At 47.9% G+C, this 15,958-nt stretch overlaps 2 protein-coding genes across 2 annotated transcripts; both read right to left on the bottom strand.

Annotated features, from left to right (window-relative positions):
- Positions 1-610: 610 nt before the first annotated feature.
- Positions 611-1,961, bottom strand: LOC119338367 (inositol-tetrakisphosphate 1-kinase 4-like). The gene has a single exon (XM_037610680.1). The coding sequence runs from the start codon at positions 1,782-1,784 to the stop codon at positions 759-761; it is 1,026 nt and encodes a 341-aa protein (XP_037466577.1). The 5' UTR covers positions 1,785-1,961; the 3' UTR covers positions 611-758.
- Positions 1,962-12,346: 10,385 nt separating this feature from the next.
- LOC119340943 (histone H3.3) lies at positions 12,347-13,099 on the bottom strand. The gene has a single exon (XM_037612838.1). The coding sequence runs from the start codon at positions 13,002-13,004 to the stop codon at positions 12,594-12,596; it is 411 nt and encodes a 136-aa protein (XP_037468735.1). The 5' UTR covers positions 13,005-13,099; the 3' UTR covers positions 12,347-12,593.
- Positions 13,100-15,958: the final 2,859 nt, after the last annotated feature.

The raw sequence follows: 15,958 nt of genomic DNA, 5'->3' as shown, positions 1-15,958 counted from the left end.
GCGTGTCGAGCTCCTGAGCAGATCCATGGCGTCGGCGGTAGACGCGGGTCGCAGAAGCAAATGGTCATCCCTGCTGCCGAAAGTAGGTGGAGTGGATGCGTGGCGGGGCGGTGGAGCTTTCGAGCAACGCGGGGCAGACAACGGCAGCACCAAGGGGCGGGGATGTGCGGCGGTGGGGAGTGGAAGCGGGACATGAAGCCGGCGAAAGTGGTTCGTGCCAACGGGAAAGGGAGCCTTCAAAAACAGGCGAAATCCCGCACATATGGAGGAATTGGGCTCGCAGATTCAGGATCCCACAAAAAAAATCCGAGATGGTCAAATTTAAAGAACCTATTCGGGCCGGGGATACCAAGTGGATCCCGAAAACTGATAGTTATTATAGCGGACGGCCGAATTTGCGGGATGCTCTTAACCGTGGACACTGTACCATGAGAAAGGGAGAGCGTAGCAAGAGCAGCACGAGAAGAAGGATGTGGGACCACCGTACCGCTGTACGGGGCCACTGGTACCAGTAGCGCAATAGGGGTTATCAGTGTCTAACATCGGTACAGTTGCACCGTTTGCATTGCATGGCCAGGGACTAAAGTGGTTCATGGGGACACCAGTGTCATGATCAAAAGGCACAGCTGCTCCCAAAACCAACGAGGCAAAGATCATTATTCTGTATATAGCAGGAATGCAAAACTGATCCACTCTAGTACGTGGAACAACAAAAATCATCATACGACAGAGAGTACAAAACGTCCTCTCATACACGCTCAGAGAACTCTGGAGGCTTGGGTACCGTCGGCCTCGTCGGTTGTATCGGCGGCGCCACGAATCATCTCGTCGAAGAAATCGGTGAGGGCAATCTCGTACCCCAGCAGCTTGTTGAACCCCGGGAAGTAGTTGATGTCGATGATGAAGTACTGCCCGCCGGCCTTCCTCCCGCGTATCATGTCGAAGTTGAACAGCTGCAGCCCCAGCGCGCGCCGCAGCCCGCGCCCGACCTCCTCCACGAACCCGGGCGGCGGCATCTCGGCGTCGTCGCCCACGTCGTCGTCCGTGTCGGCGTGCACCGTCGTCAGGCTGGACACGTTGTGGAAGGGCACCGACGCGTCGCCCTCCAGGTCCAGCAGCCGCTCCGCCGGCACGTCCGGCAGGCTGCGCCGCCGCACGCACGTGGCGTGGCCGCCGATCACGTAGATCTTGAACAGCACGCCGCCGTGGTTCACGAACTCCTGGAGCACGAGCGGGGGCTGCAGCGCCGCGAGGCCCGCGCGGCGGTAGATGAGCGACATGGCGTGGGAGCTGACGCTGCCGTCCACGTCCAGCGGCTTGGCGATGAGCGGGAACTGGAGCGCCCCGACGACGGCCGGGTCGGTGAGCGACGCGGCGTCGTCGATGGCGACCTGGCGGGGCGCGCCCAGGGAGCCCACGCGGACGGTGGCGTTGAGCTCGGAGACGACGTCGAGCATGGACCCGCGGTCGAGCAGGCGGCCGATGGCGGCGGGAGGGTCGACGACGGGGACCGTGGGGTGGGCCGCGGAGAAGGCCTCCAGCTGCGCGCGCCACGCCTCGTCGTAGAGCTTGTGGATGAGGAGGTGGAAGGGACCCTGGTCCACGAGCGGGCGGGAGGGGTCGACTGCGACGAGCCGCATGCCGCGCTCGGCTGCCAGGGCGATGAGCGACGGCTGGATGACGGTGTCCAGCTTGTCGGGCTGCATCGCGTAGCCGATGGTGTAGGTGTGCGGCGGAGATCGTGTCGGCGCCGGTGCCTCCTGCTCGGCCGCCATTCCTCCCATGAGCTAGCAAGGTTATCTACACTCTGCTCCGCTCTCTGTTGCCGCCGCTGTGTCTCAGTGGTGCTCACAGCACGCCTGCATTTATACTCATGGCAGGTTGGTAGCAAGGGCTTATTCGTGAGCCGTGACGGGCTGGAATACTTTTTCTGCTCATGAATTTCTTCTCGATCAAGCATACAATTATGTTCGTACGCGCCGAATGGGAATCGCCTAGCTGCTTTCGGCTAGTCGGCCGAGGGGTGATCGACATGGAGTTGGACTTCGCCCACCGCAACACATTCGCTCGCTAATCGAAAATCCCGTTTGCTCTGCGCTCACTTTTTCTAAGCACCGTCTTTCAGTTAAAGAGAAACAGATTGTTACGCCATCTTCAACGCGGACCCTTAAAACGATCACGATATATGTCTGTGAACGCGTCCGCAAACAGTAATATAGAATCGGACCATCCAATCATGCTCGCATATATTTTAAATCAAATTAGACAAAACAAACAAATATTACGAAAATTGGATGATTTTTTATCTAAATCTGACAAATTAATTATATTTTTGACATATTTTAATCAAACAAAAGCGGGTGAGACTTTTTTAACCTAATCTAAATTATAATGGAGCGGTTTGTCGGACGCGTCCGCAAACAGTAATACAGGAGCCGGCCATCCAACCATGTCTGTATACACTTTAGATCAAATTTAAACAAGAAGAACAAAATTCATGAAAGCCGGTTGATTTTAATTTAAACCGGACCAAATTGATTATATCTTTGACATATTTTAACTGAACAAAAGTTGGACGAGACTTTTTAACCTAATCCAAATGATTGCTGGTCGTGTCGGAGTCTGTGTCTCACGCCATGTCTTTCCCTGTTCGGCAAACTCACAGGCAGTGCAGCAACGGGAGGGGAAGAATAAGAGTGGTCTACCCAAGCCCATGTGCTACCCTTCATCGTCCGAGTACGCCGTGTCAACAGTGCCGGACGTGGATGGGCCTGCATCCTGGTCATGCCGGCAAGGCGCGAACAATGGTGGTGGCGCGACTGACATGGAGCTGGCGCAGTCTGTGGTCGCGCCTGCTCCTGCTCTTCGGCCACCTCCGTGTTGATCTCTACCAACAAGACATCGCTTTCAGCATGTAGGACGCGCTGGCGCCATCGCTCGCAGCGGGTCTCACGAATGTGGCTAATGGATAGGTATAATGCCCGCTGCTCATTTAAGAAGCCTGGATCCTCCGCGACCATGCAGACGACGGCCTTGTTGTTCGCGTGCTCATCGGCAATTTGCATCTTCATGATCCTGTGCTAGGCGAGGAGCCGGGGATTGTAGCTTTGGTCCTTCTACGCCTGCCGGAACTCAGCCGGAGATTGTAGCTTTGGTCCTTCTGCGCCTGCAGGAACCCCACCGGTAGCTATTGAAACCAGCCAACCAATAATGTATGTTGTCAATAACGTCAATTGCTGATTTCAGCCATAGTACAGCTGGAGAAATCGATCAAATAAACGCGGATATTACGTTACTTAAAAGAAGGTTGGTGAAGAGAGATAGGCAGATACCCCTATATATTACTAGCAGTGATCTAGCATCAACACAAGTCGTTGTGCAGCTTCTTCCGCTATGACAGAGTGAATCCCGGCATAGTTAGAAAACAGAGCTTCGCGCATCATTGGGCTAACTAGGAATGGAAGGCGTTAGGGAATGCAGCAATGAGACAATTGGCTGTAGCAGACGTATCTCCTTGGACCATATCCCAGGTGCAGTAGGTCACTAGCCTGTTGGATTCGATTCATCTGCTAAAAGTTTGGTACAGTGATCAAGCACGCGCCACGACAGCCTCCTCCAAATTTGATGCGTTACGCCAGTTCATTTTCGGTCTTCTTCCTGTTCGTTGTTTGCCTCAATTTTGCTGTGCGCTAGCACACGGACACGGTGATGCTAAAATGGCAGAATCAAATTTAGTAGGATAGTATAAATAGTCACATCATGGTGGCCAACTTGTTCTCCAAAAGGAATATTATATTTGAAGTTGTGATCATTGGTTGTCCTGGTACGTACTGGCCACTGGGGTGTTACATACTGTGAAATAGTGTAATTTTTGTACTAATTTTTCCATAATATTTTATAACTATCTTTTGTTTCTTCTTTTAATGTAACACCAATACCCGCATTTGATTTTCGTTTAACTTCTGTTTTCATGTTTCTCTTGGTTATTTTATTTTGTAATTGAACTAGCCAAACGTTTTATATTTAGGAACGGAGGGAGTAGCTTATATTTTTGATTATCGAAAAGAAAAAGATTGTCCAACGGAGGCTCCCTTTTGAGAAACCATAGAGAAATGATATGTCGTTGCTTCCATTGAGATTTACTGGCGAAATTATGGTTTGACGCAGTTGCATGTATGGTTGCAAGCAGTCTGAATTTTTGTCAAAAGAGATCACCTATAGAACGAAAATGTCAAAAAAGACCCCCTTCAAGACGAAGTGACAAAAAAGACCTCCTCAGCCGTGGCGGCAGGCCCGGCAGGCGACACGTGGCACCTGCCGCCATGGCGTGAGGCGGGCGGCCCTGCCGCCACCGGGCCAGGCGGCATGCTGGGCAGAACGGTGATTCTCACGCTCGCGACGGAACGGCAGCGACTGTGGGGCCTGGCGGCAGGACTGTGTCGGCTGGGCCCGGCCGCCTCGTCGGCTGGCGGCAGCCCTGTTCCCTCGCACTGCGCTGCCTTTCGCTGTTTCGTACGCGCTGATTACTCCAGTATTCCACACAGTCTATCGTTTAATTCTTTTGATGTTTGTCCGTTGTGCCGACACTCCAGTACTCAGTTTTTTTTTATACCCTTCTCCGCACCATGCGCAGACGCTCGGTCACGAGCTCGAATCTCTGGTTGTCTCAGTGCTTGTCTACCCTCTAACAACGGACAGACATCAAAATAATTAAACGAACGGACTGCGGATATTGGAGTAATCAGCGTGTACGAAACGAGGAAAGGCAGCGCAGCGCGAGGAAACAGGGCTGCCGCCAGCCCGCGAGGCGGCAGGGCCCACTACCGCTGCCGTTCCGTCGCGAGCGTGAGAATCCCGTTCTGCGTAGCATGCCGCCTGGTCCCGTGGCGGCAGGTCCTGCCGCCTCACGCCGTGGCGGCAGCTGCCACGTGTTGCTTGCCGGGCCTGCCGCCACGGTCAAGGGGGTCTTTTTTGTCACTTCGTCTTAGAGGGGGTCTTTTTTGACAATTTTGTTCGACGGATGGTCTCTTTTAACAAAAAATCAAGCAGTCTAACCTTTTGATTAGAGAAGAAGCAATCAGACAGATCAAAGCATGCCGTTATCGAACAACTTTACTGGTGATGAAACCGAAAGTTGCCCTCTCGCTCTCAGGATGCGTATTTACCGACAGCCTTATGGTCTTTTATTTCGATATAATGGATGGATTTTATTGATCAAAATTAAGCATCAAGTTGATACAAACATAGTGAGCACATACTCGGTCTTTGCATAGCTAATAGGATGCATACAGACAACACCAACACATTAAAAAAAAGAAAAAAGAAAAAAGCACAGAGCAAAGTCACATAAGACCAAAGCTATGCAACTAATTGTAAAAAACCACCATAATTGGGACCCTAATTGAGAAAACCACCTTTTATTTTATTTTAAAAAAACCACTACCATTGTGCTGACAGTTTTCAGGAAACAATGATCTGTTACTAAATGCACGTTGAATCACTTCTGACGGATGTGGCCCACCGTAAGTGCTGATGTGGCAAAAGAAACTTGACAGCGTTCACCTAATTAGAAGAAGTGGGCCACCCGTATGTGTCTCCTGTGTATCATGCAAAAATGGACGCCGCTGCCCGGCGAGGTCAACGGCGAGCAGCAGAGGCCCTCCAGCTCCAGCGAGCGCCGACCTCATACCTTCACCGGCCGATCGATGCCGGTCCCTCCTCCCCTTCTTCCTCAATCGCCACAGGCTACACCAGCGGGATGCACACGGGGTCGCCATTGGGGTGCTGACCTCCACCGCCGCTGGATGTGTCCTACCCCGCACACAAGTGTTCCGGCGACCGCGCGCCGGCGTCGCTGCGCCCCGAAATCCGACACTCCCTTACCTCACTGCGCCCCTGGATCCGCCGGCGTCGGAAGGGGTGGCGGTGACTCAGGGTGCCATCGGTCGCGGCGTCGGCTGGGTGGGGGGAGAGAGGAGGCAGCGACGCTGGCTGCCGCTAGATCTGGCGCTCAGGAGCAGCATCGAGCGAACCTACGGCTGAATCCATGGCTCGTCCACCGCCGCAGACTGCTGGTGGGCGTCCCCGCCCGTGTCCGGCGCCTCTTCCCCTCCTCCACCTCCCGCAGCTCGACGCTGCCCGCCGCCGCCTTTGCAATGTCCACGCCACGGCGGCTGCAAATCGGCTCTGTCTTCCCGACGGTGTTGGCCACCACCAGCACCTTGGTCAGCCGACTACCGGATGAGAGAGATCAGGGTTGTTTTGATAGATCTAGCCTTAACGTTGTAAAACATACTATCAACGTTTTTTGCAAAATGATTACTGAATACCAGATGACTTTTAAAAATAAAACGAAAGGTGGTGGTTTTCTAAATTAGCGTCCTCAATTGTGATGGATTTTTGCAATTTACTCAAACTATGCCTAAGCGAGAGAAAAAAAGAGCAAACAAAATAACAATCAGCAAACTACAACAACAACTGTATCCACACCGACAATCTTTTGACACCACATTGATAATGATGTTCTTCAACAACAACGCTTTTAGAAAGGAAGCGACGCTCAAGCGTCGTCGTCACCGAATCCAACCACCGGAGGCCAGATTTCAAGGTTTTCACCTTAAAGAAGAAGACCACGCATATTCGAGCATGGAGCCCACATGGACGGGGGCGTTGAGCTCGGAGACGACGTCGAGCATGGAGCCGCGGTCGAGCAGGTGGCCGATGGCGGCGGGAGGGTCGACGACGGGGACGGTGGGGTGCGCCGCGGAGAAGGCCTCCAGCTGTGCACGCCATGACTCGTCGTACAGCTTGTGGATGAGGAGGTGGAAGGGTCCCTGGTCGACGAGAGAGTGGGAGGGGTCGACGGCGAGGAGCCGCATGCCGCGCTCGGCTGCCATGGCGACGAGCGGCGGCTGGATGACGGTGTCCAGCTTGTCGGGCTGCAGCGCGTAGCCTATGGTGTAGGTGTGCGGAGATCGTGTCGGCGCCGGTGCCTCCTGCTCAGCCGCCATTCCTCCCATGAGCTAGCAAGCTTATCTATACTCTGCTCGGCTCTGTGTCTCGATGCCCTTCCCCTGCTCACAGCACGCCTGAATTTATACGCATGGCAGGTACTTCTTCCATTCCAAAATAAATGATCCAACTTTATACTAACTTTGTATTAAAGTTAATATAAAATTGTGTTATCTATTTTCGAACGGAGGAAGTAGGTAGCAAGGACATATTCACGACGTGCTGGTATACTTTTTCTGCTCATGAATTTCTTCTCGATCGAGCATACAATTATGTTCGTACACGCATTATGCACGGGATGGGAATCGCCTAGCTGCTTTCGGCTAGTCGGCCGAGGGGTGATCGACATGGAGTTGGACTTTGCCCACCGCAAAGACATTCGCTAATCGAAAATCTCCGTTTGCTCTGCGCTCATTTTTCCTAAGCACCCTCTTTCAGTTAAAGAAACAGAGCCTTGTTAGGCAATCTTCAACACGGACACCTAAAACGATCACCATATCTGTGTGAACGTGTCTGTACACAATAATGCAGAAGCCGGCTATCCAACCATGTCCATATATATTTTAAATCAAATTTAAACAAAAAGAATAAATTTCATGAAAACCGGTTGATTTTAATTTAAACCGGACCAAATTGATTACATTTTTGACATACTTTAACTAAACAAAAGCGGATGAGACTTTTTAACATAATCTAAATAATTGTCGGACGTGGTTGAGTCTTTGTCTCACGTAATGTCTTCTCCATTTCCGTCAAACTCACCGGCAGTGTAACTGCAGGAGGGAAAGAATAAGAGTGGTCTACCCAAGCCATGGTTGTGTCCCATGTGCTGCTCTTCATCGCTTGAGTCCGCCAAGTCGACGGTGTCAGACTTGATGGGCTTGCATCCTGGTCATGACGGTTTGGCGTGAACAATGGTGGTGGCACGACCGACACGGAGCTAACACTGTCCACGGTCGCCTACACCTCCTCTTCGACCACCAATGCATTGATCTCTGTGAACATGGCGTCACTCTCAGCCCACAGGACGCGCTGACGCCATCGCTCGTGGCAGATCGCAAACATTGCTCATGGATGGGTACAACGCCCGCTGCTCATTCTGGAAGCCATGATCCTCCGTGACCATGCCGGTAATAGCCTCGTCGTTCGCCTGCTCGCCGGTGATTTGCCCCTTCGCGTGCTTGTGCTCGTCAAGGAGCCAGAATTGTAGCTTTGATCCTTCTACACCAGCCGGAACACCGACACCAGCGGGGATAGCTATTGTAACCAGCCAACCAACAATGTATGTCGTCAATAACGTCAATTGTTGTTTTCAGCCATAGTACAGTTGGAGAATCGAACAAATAAAACGTCGACATTGCGTTGCTTAAAGAAGGTGGTGAAGAGAGATAGGCATATACCCCTATATATTACTACCTCTGTCCCATTATATAAGAATGTTTTTTATATTAGTATAGCGTCAAAAATGTTCTTATATTATGGGACGGAGGGAGTACTTTTTTTCGAAAGGGATGAATACCCCGGCCTCTGTATCTCTTGATGCATACAACCATATTATTAAAAATTCAGGTTCAAAACAAGGTTTCAGAAAGTCTTACAAATCTCAAACAAAAGAAAGATTTTGATTAGGTTAGGTTAAAAGTCTCATCCACCGGTTATGTTCACAAGTAGTGATCTAGCATCAACGCAAGTCGTTGTGCAGCTTCTTCGGCAGTGACAGACCGAATCCTGGTACAGTTCAAAAACAGAGCTTCGTGCATCAATAGGCTAACTTGGAATGGGAGGCGTTAGGGCATGTACAACGCCGGCGCTAATGACAGGCGCTAGGATTCACTTCCTGGCCGTTATGCTCCAATCCTGGTCGATCCAGGGATTACTGCTAGCGTCGATGCCAGGGCTGCCATCGGGCGCTTCGTTTTTTTTTCTTTCCTCTTAGCTGTTTAGTGCTGTCCTTTTTTTTCTACGAGAAACCCATTGCATTAGCGCTCGACCAAGCGCCCATGCGTTGAGGAGACGGACTCCTACAGCGATGCCACTCCTTTAATTAATTCTTTTTATTGCCTAAGCATCTAAATAAGCGCCTCCCCATTGAAGATGCCCTTAGGGAATGCAGCAAGGAGACAATTGGTTGTAGCACCCGTATCTCCTTCGGCCATATCCACGGTGCAGGAGGTCACTAGTGCGATGGATTTGATTAATCCGTTGAACGTTTGCTGCAGTGATCAAGCACACACCTCGACAGCCTCCTCCAAATTTGTTGCGTTACCTGAGTTCATTTTCTGTCTTCTTCATTTTGCTGTTTGCCTTAATTTTGCCGTGGACCTAGCACACGGACACGGTGATGCTAAAATGGCAGAATCAGATTTAGTAAGATAGTAAATAGTCACATTCGTGGCCAAACTGTTCTCGGAAAGGAAAATTATGGTTGATCATTGGTTGTCCTAGTTAGGACGTACTGGAGTAAGACATACTGCGAAATTTTGTAATTTCTGTACAAAACTTTCCATAAAAAATTAAAAAAATGTTTCTTCTTTTAAGGTAACACCAATGCCCTCATTTGATTTTTCTTTAGAAAATTTCTGTTTTCATTTTTCTCTTATATTTTGTATTTTGTAGTTTATATTTTTGTTTATTGAAAAGGAAAAGAACAGCTGATTGATCGGTACAAAATGTTATTTGTCCAACGGAAGTACTATACACACGATGATTCCTTGCACAAAATTCGCACGATGTTGCATCCATTGGTCGATCTCAAAAACGATTCAGTCCACCTCACAGACGGTTCGATCTGCTACATCATGCAAAATTCGTCCAAGAAATATCATCTGTATAGCACTGCTCTTTGTCAAATAGAGGCTCCCTCTTGAGAAACCATAGAGAAATGATCTGCACTCGCTTCCATTCAGATTTACTAGCGAATTTATGGTTTTACAAAGTTCTCGTGTATGGTTGCAGGCACTCTGACCATTTGGTTAGAGAAGCAACCAGTCAGATCAAAGCATGTAGTTGTCGAACAGCTTTACTAGTGGTGAAACCCTAAGTTGCCCGCTCACTCTTAGGATGCATATTTACCGATGGGTTTACTTTTGAAACAAGGCAAAAGGTTTTCCATTTTCATTGAATAAGTAGAAGAGTAAGTTTTTCCGGCACTACAGCCCCGCCAAAGTGGAAAAGAGACAAAGGTCTACTCTCACGACATCAAATTACACAAATGCCTAGCGCCCGCCAGAGCCCAGATAGACGCCTCCTCTTTAATTGTTCCCACGATCATTGCCACAGGCGCCGCCTTGGTCCTGAACACGCGTGCATTTTGTTCCTTCCAAATCTCCCAGCCTACAAGATGAAGTAAGGAGGCCAAGGCTTTCCTCGGCTGCACATTGTTGGTGAGGACCCCATCCCACCAAGATCTCACCATGTCGTGTCGTAGTTTATCCAAAGGGTGGTATCACTTATGATATGATGGCAGAGTTTCAGATGTAAACATGTAGGGTTTGCAGGTGTCGGATATAAAAAAACAATTGTGCTAATCAAACCATGTAGTTGTTGAACCTGTTTAGCCTTAGATTTACTTCGCTTTTATATAAAACAAAGTCTAGTTATTGGAACAGTGTATGTTGCCAATAATGTCAATTACTACTTGTAGCAACTAGCAACGGTACAGTTGCAGAAATTGATCGAATAAACAACAACATCACTTTCCTTAAGAGAGGTTTTTTCATGGTGATACGTGTCTCATTTACTCCGTCCATTTCTAAATATAAGTCCATTTAGAGATTTCGATAGACTACATACAGAGCAAAATGAGTGAATCTGCACTTCAAAAGACGTATATATACATTCGTATGTAGTTTATATTAAAATCTCTAAAAAAGACTTATATTTAAAAACAGATGGAGTATATCATAAGGATCAAAGTACGTATCAACCTGACAAAACTAATGAGAAAGCAGAAATCAGTCTTTGCACAAAGAAACACCAGCCAACAAGTAAAATTACAAACAAGACTGGAAAATCATATGAGCTTGACATCGACATCTATCACCTGCCCCCGGCACCACCACAGCAGCCATCAAACAAAAAAAATGACGGATCACCTCCATACCCGAGGTCGACATGGCTTCATCGCTGATGTGCTGCTTTGTGGGCCTCCAAGGTAGCTCGCCAAAGACGAAACCATTAATGTTGAATGAATGAGACCATGGTAACACCCCTGACGAATGATTCCGCTCACACATGTATACAAATCGCTTCTCCTGGAACAAACGAGCATGAGTTGATGGCTACACGAAGCGAGCGTCAGTTGCTAGGAGAGATAGAGAGATTAGGAGATGAAAGATGATATGACATATGGACTCGGCTAGTCAGTGACTGTGGAGAGTGGTCTCGGCCGTGATCGTTATTTTCCCGGTGCGCCAAACAGATTCAAGGTTTAATTTTACTGGGATCGAGGAGTATAGGCCTATAGAGTACCAACTTGAAAGATTTAGATGTGAGGGTTTATTTGCGTCACGATCTACAACCTTAGAGTTTAAAATAGACTTCACTCTTCTTAAAAGAGGGTTGGTGAAGCCAGATAGCGAGGTACCCTATAAATTTGTCGTGACCTATCATCAACAGAAGTCGTTGCGTAGCTCTGCTTCTTCACCAATGTGAACCTTGGTACAGTTACAAAATGCATCTTGATGCGACATTGAGAGGCTAATTAGGAATGGAAGGTATTAGGGAATGCATCGAATGGAGCAATGAGAGAAAATGTAGCTCTAGGTCGAATTTATGGTCCAATGTTGCAACCACAGGTGCAACACCCTGGATTTTTTATTCCGTTTCAAGTAATTCGACCGCAATCGCCACACCTTCCACAGCCATCCGCCTTAGTTTTGGCTCCTCAACTAACTTTTCTTTTCGAGAGTATGCGAATGCGTACCATATAAAAGGCAGAATTTCAAGGATAGTTGTAGGCAGGGACTGGAGGTTTTAAGTGATGGGAGGCATAACATAATCAATAAAACCTAGTAAGGATATTTAGAGTGTCCACTCTAAAAATGATGAGATACAAACAGAATTCTTGTGTCTCAGTTGTCCAACTAAGGTAAAATCTCGAATTCTCCAAATTATTACTGAAGCGATCAGTTACAGAACTGCTCAAGAAAACCAACAAATCTTCGCGCTGTTACAAGATCAGCATAACAACCGTGTTCCACGTGGGCACCAAAATAAAAAAAATCTCCGCCGCCGCGAAACTTCAATCCCAAGGCCAAACGGCGCCACAGCGACAAAACTGTGAAGAACAAATAATATACAGTGCAGCAGCAAAGTTCACCAGGATCAAAGAACATGAGGCTGAAATTCGGCACTTCCTTGGAAACGATAATGGTCACAACTCACAAGCATTTGTTTGCAATTTTAGCACAAACAAACCATATGGAAAGACGAGTCATTGTAACAATGTAACCAACCAGAATTCTTTTTTTACAACAGAATAGAAGTCGCCTATTGCCTATTGCTAACACGATCTGAAACCAGAGGCAACGAACGGACAGCTACATTGCAGCAATCCCGCGACGGAAGTTGCTAAGCCTGATCTAGGCGCGCTCCCCTCGGATGCGGCGGGCGAGCTGGATGTCCTTGGGCATGATGGTGACGCGCTTGGCGTGGATGGCGCAGAGGTTGGTGTCCTCGAAGAGCCCGACGAGGTACGCCTCGGCGGCCTCCTGGAGCGCCAGCACGGCGTGGCTCTGGAACCGGAGGTCCGTCTTGAAGTCCTGTGCGATCTCCCGCACCAGGCGCTGGAATGGCAGCTTGCGGATCAGCAGCTCCGTGCTCTTCTGGTACTTGCGGATCTCCCGCAGCGCCACCGTGCCGGGCCTGTAGCGGTGGGGCTTCTTCACGCCGCCGGTGGTCGGCGCCGACTTCCTCGCCGCCTTGGTGGCCAGCTGCTTGCGGGGCGCCTTGCCGCCGGTCGACTTCCGGGCCGTCTGCTTCGTACGCGCCATCGATCCCTCTCCTTCTCCGCGAATTCGAACTGGGCTTCGACTTGCGCGCGCTGCGGTTTGGGGAACTCGAAATCGAACTGGAAGGCAACGGATTGTGTACTGAGGATAGTCGAGGGAAAGTGCGGTGGGAATTTATAGGTGACGGGTGGGCAGGGGAAACGTGGCCGACGCGGTTTCTTCTTCCGATCGTCTGGGAAAAAGTTTCATTTGCATCGGACGGCTGTGGGTTGCCGAGACGAAGCACACGATCCGCGTCCTCGGCGCTAGTTGGTGGGAGGCCCCCGACGAGGTGTGGATCGCTGACGTGTCCATGCATAAATGGGCTGCCGTCTCGTTATCGTTAGTTTATCGCCCCAGTGAGTTGACATTTAAAAAAAAAAAATACCTTGCATTCCATGGTTACGGTGACAGCTCGGATTACATCTACAGGGAACCCCGAGAGCCACACATACTGGCCATCCGGGATGTTTCGACCGTCATAGGGTGCCAGCACACGCGCTGGTTGGTTACAATTCCCGGGCTGAATATTACTCGCTCCGTTCCGAGATAGATGACTCAATTTTATACTAACTTTACAAAGTTACACTACTAGGAAAAAGGCTAGCAACAACGCGGATTTCAGATGTATCAGTAGCGCGGGCAGGCGCGCTATTAATAAGGCGCTACAGCTATTGCTTAGCAGCATTTGTTCAAGCCCACGCTATTGCTAATGTAACTACTGACAACGTGTTTTCTGTCCATCGCTACTAGTATTCTCTTTTTATTTTTTTATTTTTAGTGTATTTATGCATCATCGTACAAATATTGGTACAATACCAGTTATGAGGTTTACATCATTATGTCCATAATAGTGTGTCAAATGAAGGTGGATTAGGTTCAAGTGGAGGCAATGTGTGGTGCATGTCAAAAGTATACTATTGATCCAAACTTGATCTAGTTTGGACTAGTAGCACTTTCGATGTGCACCACATGTTGCCTCCACTTGAATCTAATCCGCCAGCACAAGCTATTTAATCATCATCATAGTTATTACCACCAACAGTATTTATTTAATCACCACTAACACTAGCTAATAATAATAATCATAATTATTACCATCAACACTAGCTATTTTATCATCATAGTAATAGTGTAGCACATCATCATCCTCAAACTCATTTCTAGCTAGCTAATCACTCCTGCTGCTCTTTCTTAGGTAAAATAACATAAAACATGTATAGCTCTCCTCCTTGATCAAGTTGGAGCATGTAGATGAACCTGTCTCCTAATCGTGTGTAGCGCATCTGTTTGCTGCCCCTAGTATTTCTCTGCGCTCCCCCATCACATATTTGGTCCAGTCTTGCACTATTAAGCATTCGTCGCTAATCTTGAATGCACTAAAGTAATCTGTAGGATATCTTGGCCGTAAGCTGATAATACTTATGATACCTTTAGTCTCGATCCCATAAGGCACAATATTCATCGGGAGTCCCTGTTGAAGAACATCGTATGATAACATACTTAGCAATGAAGTTTAGCTTAAAAAATTATGTATGGAAAAGATGCACTGAGGATAAAGAGTAAAAATCTTACCATCCTTCCTAAATAGATATGATCGTAGTTCATTACGAACACTATTGGTCGCACATTTTCAGTACTAACATTTCTAAATGCAGGAAGAAAATTTGTCTTGACAGTATCAAGATCCTCAAGCCATGAAACATAATGACTGAGCTCCTCGCAGTTGAGAAACTTACATAATGGTATAACTGGAGGCGTCTGCACATCGACCCAGATGTCGGTATTACCTTCAATATCATCTTCCGGACGAATATCAAAGGTGATAACCATATCATGCTCAAATGCATAAGTCTTGCATAGTGCTCGCCATGTTTTGCATCCAAAATAGGTGTAGTCGTCTGAATTGAATTTTGCATGGAAAATATAACCATGCTCGGTCTTCAAGTAAACTTTCTTTTCCTCCGTAGTATGACTGAAACCTATCTTATCCAATACAAAAACTCTTGCATGGCAGGGGATACGCTAGTAGAATAGTAAAAAAATATAAGTTGAAGCAAATGAAGCAGATGTCATGCTTAATTACGAAAAAAGACTTGTCGTTGTGACTTACTGTATCCACTTCGAAGTTCTCGTCCAGCTTGATGCTGAAGCGCCTATCATCATCTGGGAAGATTTCATCGCACAGGCCGCGCTCGTCTTCGCAGTATTTGCAAATACCGAAATCCTTTTCGTTGTCAGACATTTCCTATGTTCATAGTTAAAACATTAATTAAAAATCGATCAAAGACTACTACCAGGATACTCAACACATAAATCCGAGGCACTCGATATTTCCTATATATTCTGGCACAAGTTATGCCAAAATTCACGGAAAAAAAATCGGCATGACCTTTGCTAAAATAGGACATATCGAGCGCCTGAAATTTGCCGGAACGAAAATGAATCAACACTCTGGCAAAACATAGGCCACTCGGAGGTGTAACCTGCAAACATAACCGGCCACTTGGATATTGAGCAACACAAGATATACATTTCAAAATATCTTATAGGACTCAAATTAGCATGCATTCAATAAGAAAAAGTAAATCATCTCATGCGTGCGTACATCGTCGAATATTATCACTAATACATCACGAATAGTGTCATACATATAACATCACTAATACAACTAAAACCCTAGCACACGACGGATATCGGCGCGGGCGATGGACACCCACAGAGAAGGAACCACACTACTAGGAAAAGGGCTATAGATGGAATTGACACTAATGGTGCACCAGACATGTGGTGCGCCATTACTATATACTAATGGCGCACCATGTGTTGGTACGTCATTAGTGTCCAAATACTAATGGGGCACCACATCCACGGTGCGCCATTAGTAAAAATATTTTTTTAAAATTTTGTTCAAAACTACTAATGGCGCACCGTGGGAGTGGTGCGCCATTACTAGT

Source organism: Triticum dicoccoides, chromosome 7B (genome assembly GCF_002162155.2).
Source record: "Triticum dicoccoides isolate Atlit2015 ecotype Zavitan chromosome 7B, WEW_v2.0, whole genome shotgun sequence".
Classification (NCBI taxonomy): domain Eukaryota; kingdom Viridiplantae; phylum Streptophyta; class Magnoliopsida; order Poales; family Poaceae; genus Triticum; species Triticum dicoccoides.
Note: the sequence above shows the minus strand (reverse complement) of the source record. Positions and strands in the feature narration are given on the sequence as shown.

Coding starts and splice junctions, on each gene's coding strand:
- LOC119338367 (XM_037610680.1), bottom strand. CDS start 1,784: ATGGGAGGAATGGCGGCCGAGCAGGAGGCACCGGCGCCGACACGATCT.
- LOC119340943 (XM_037612838.1), bottom strand. CDS start 13,004: ATGGCGCGTACGAAGCAGACGGCCCGGAAGTCGACCGGCGGCAAGGCG.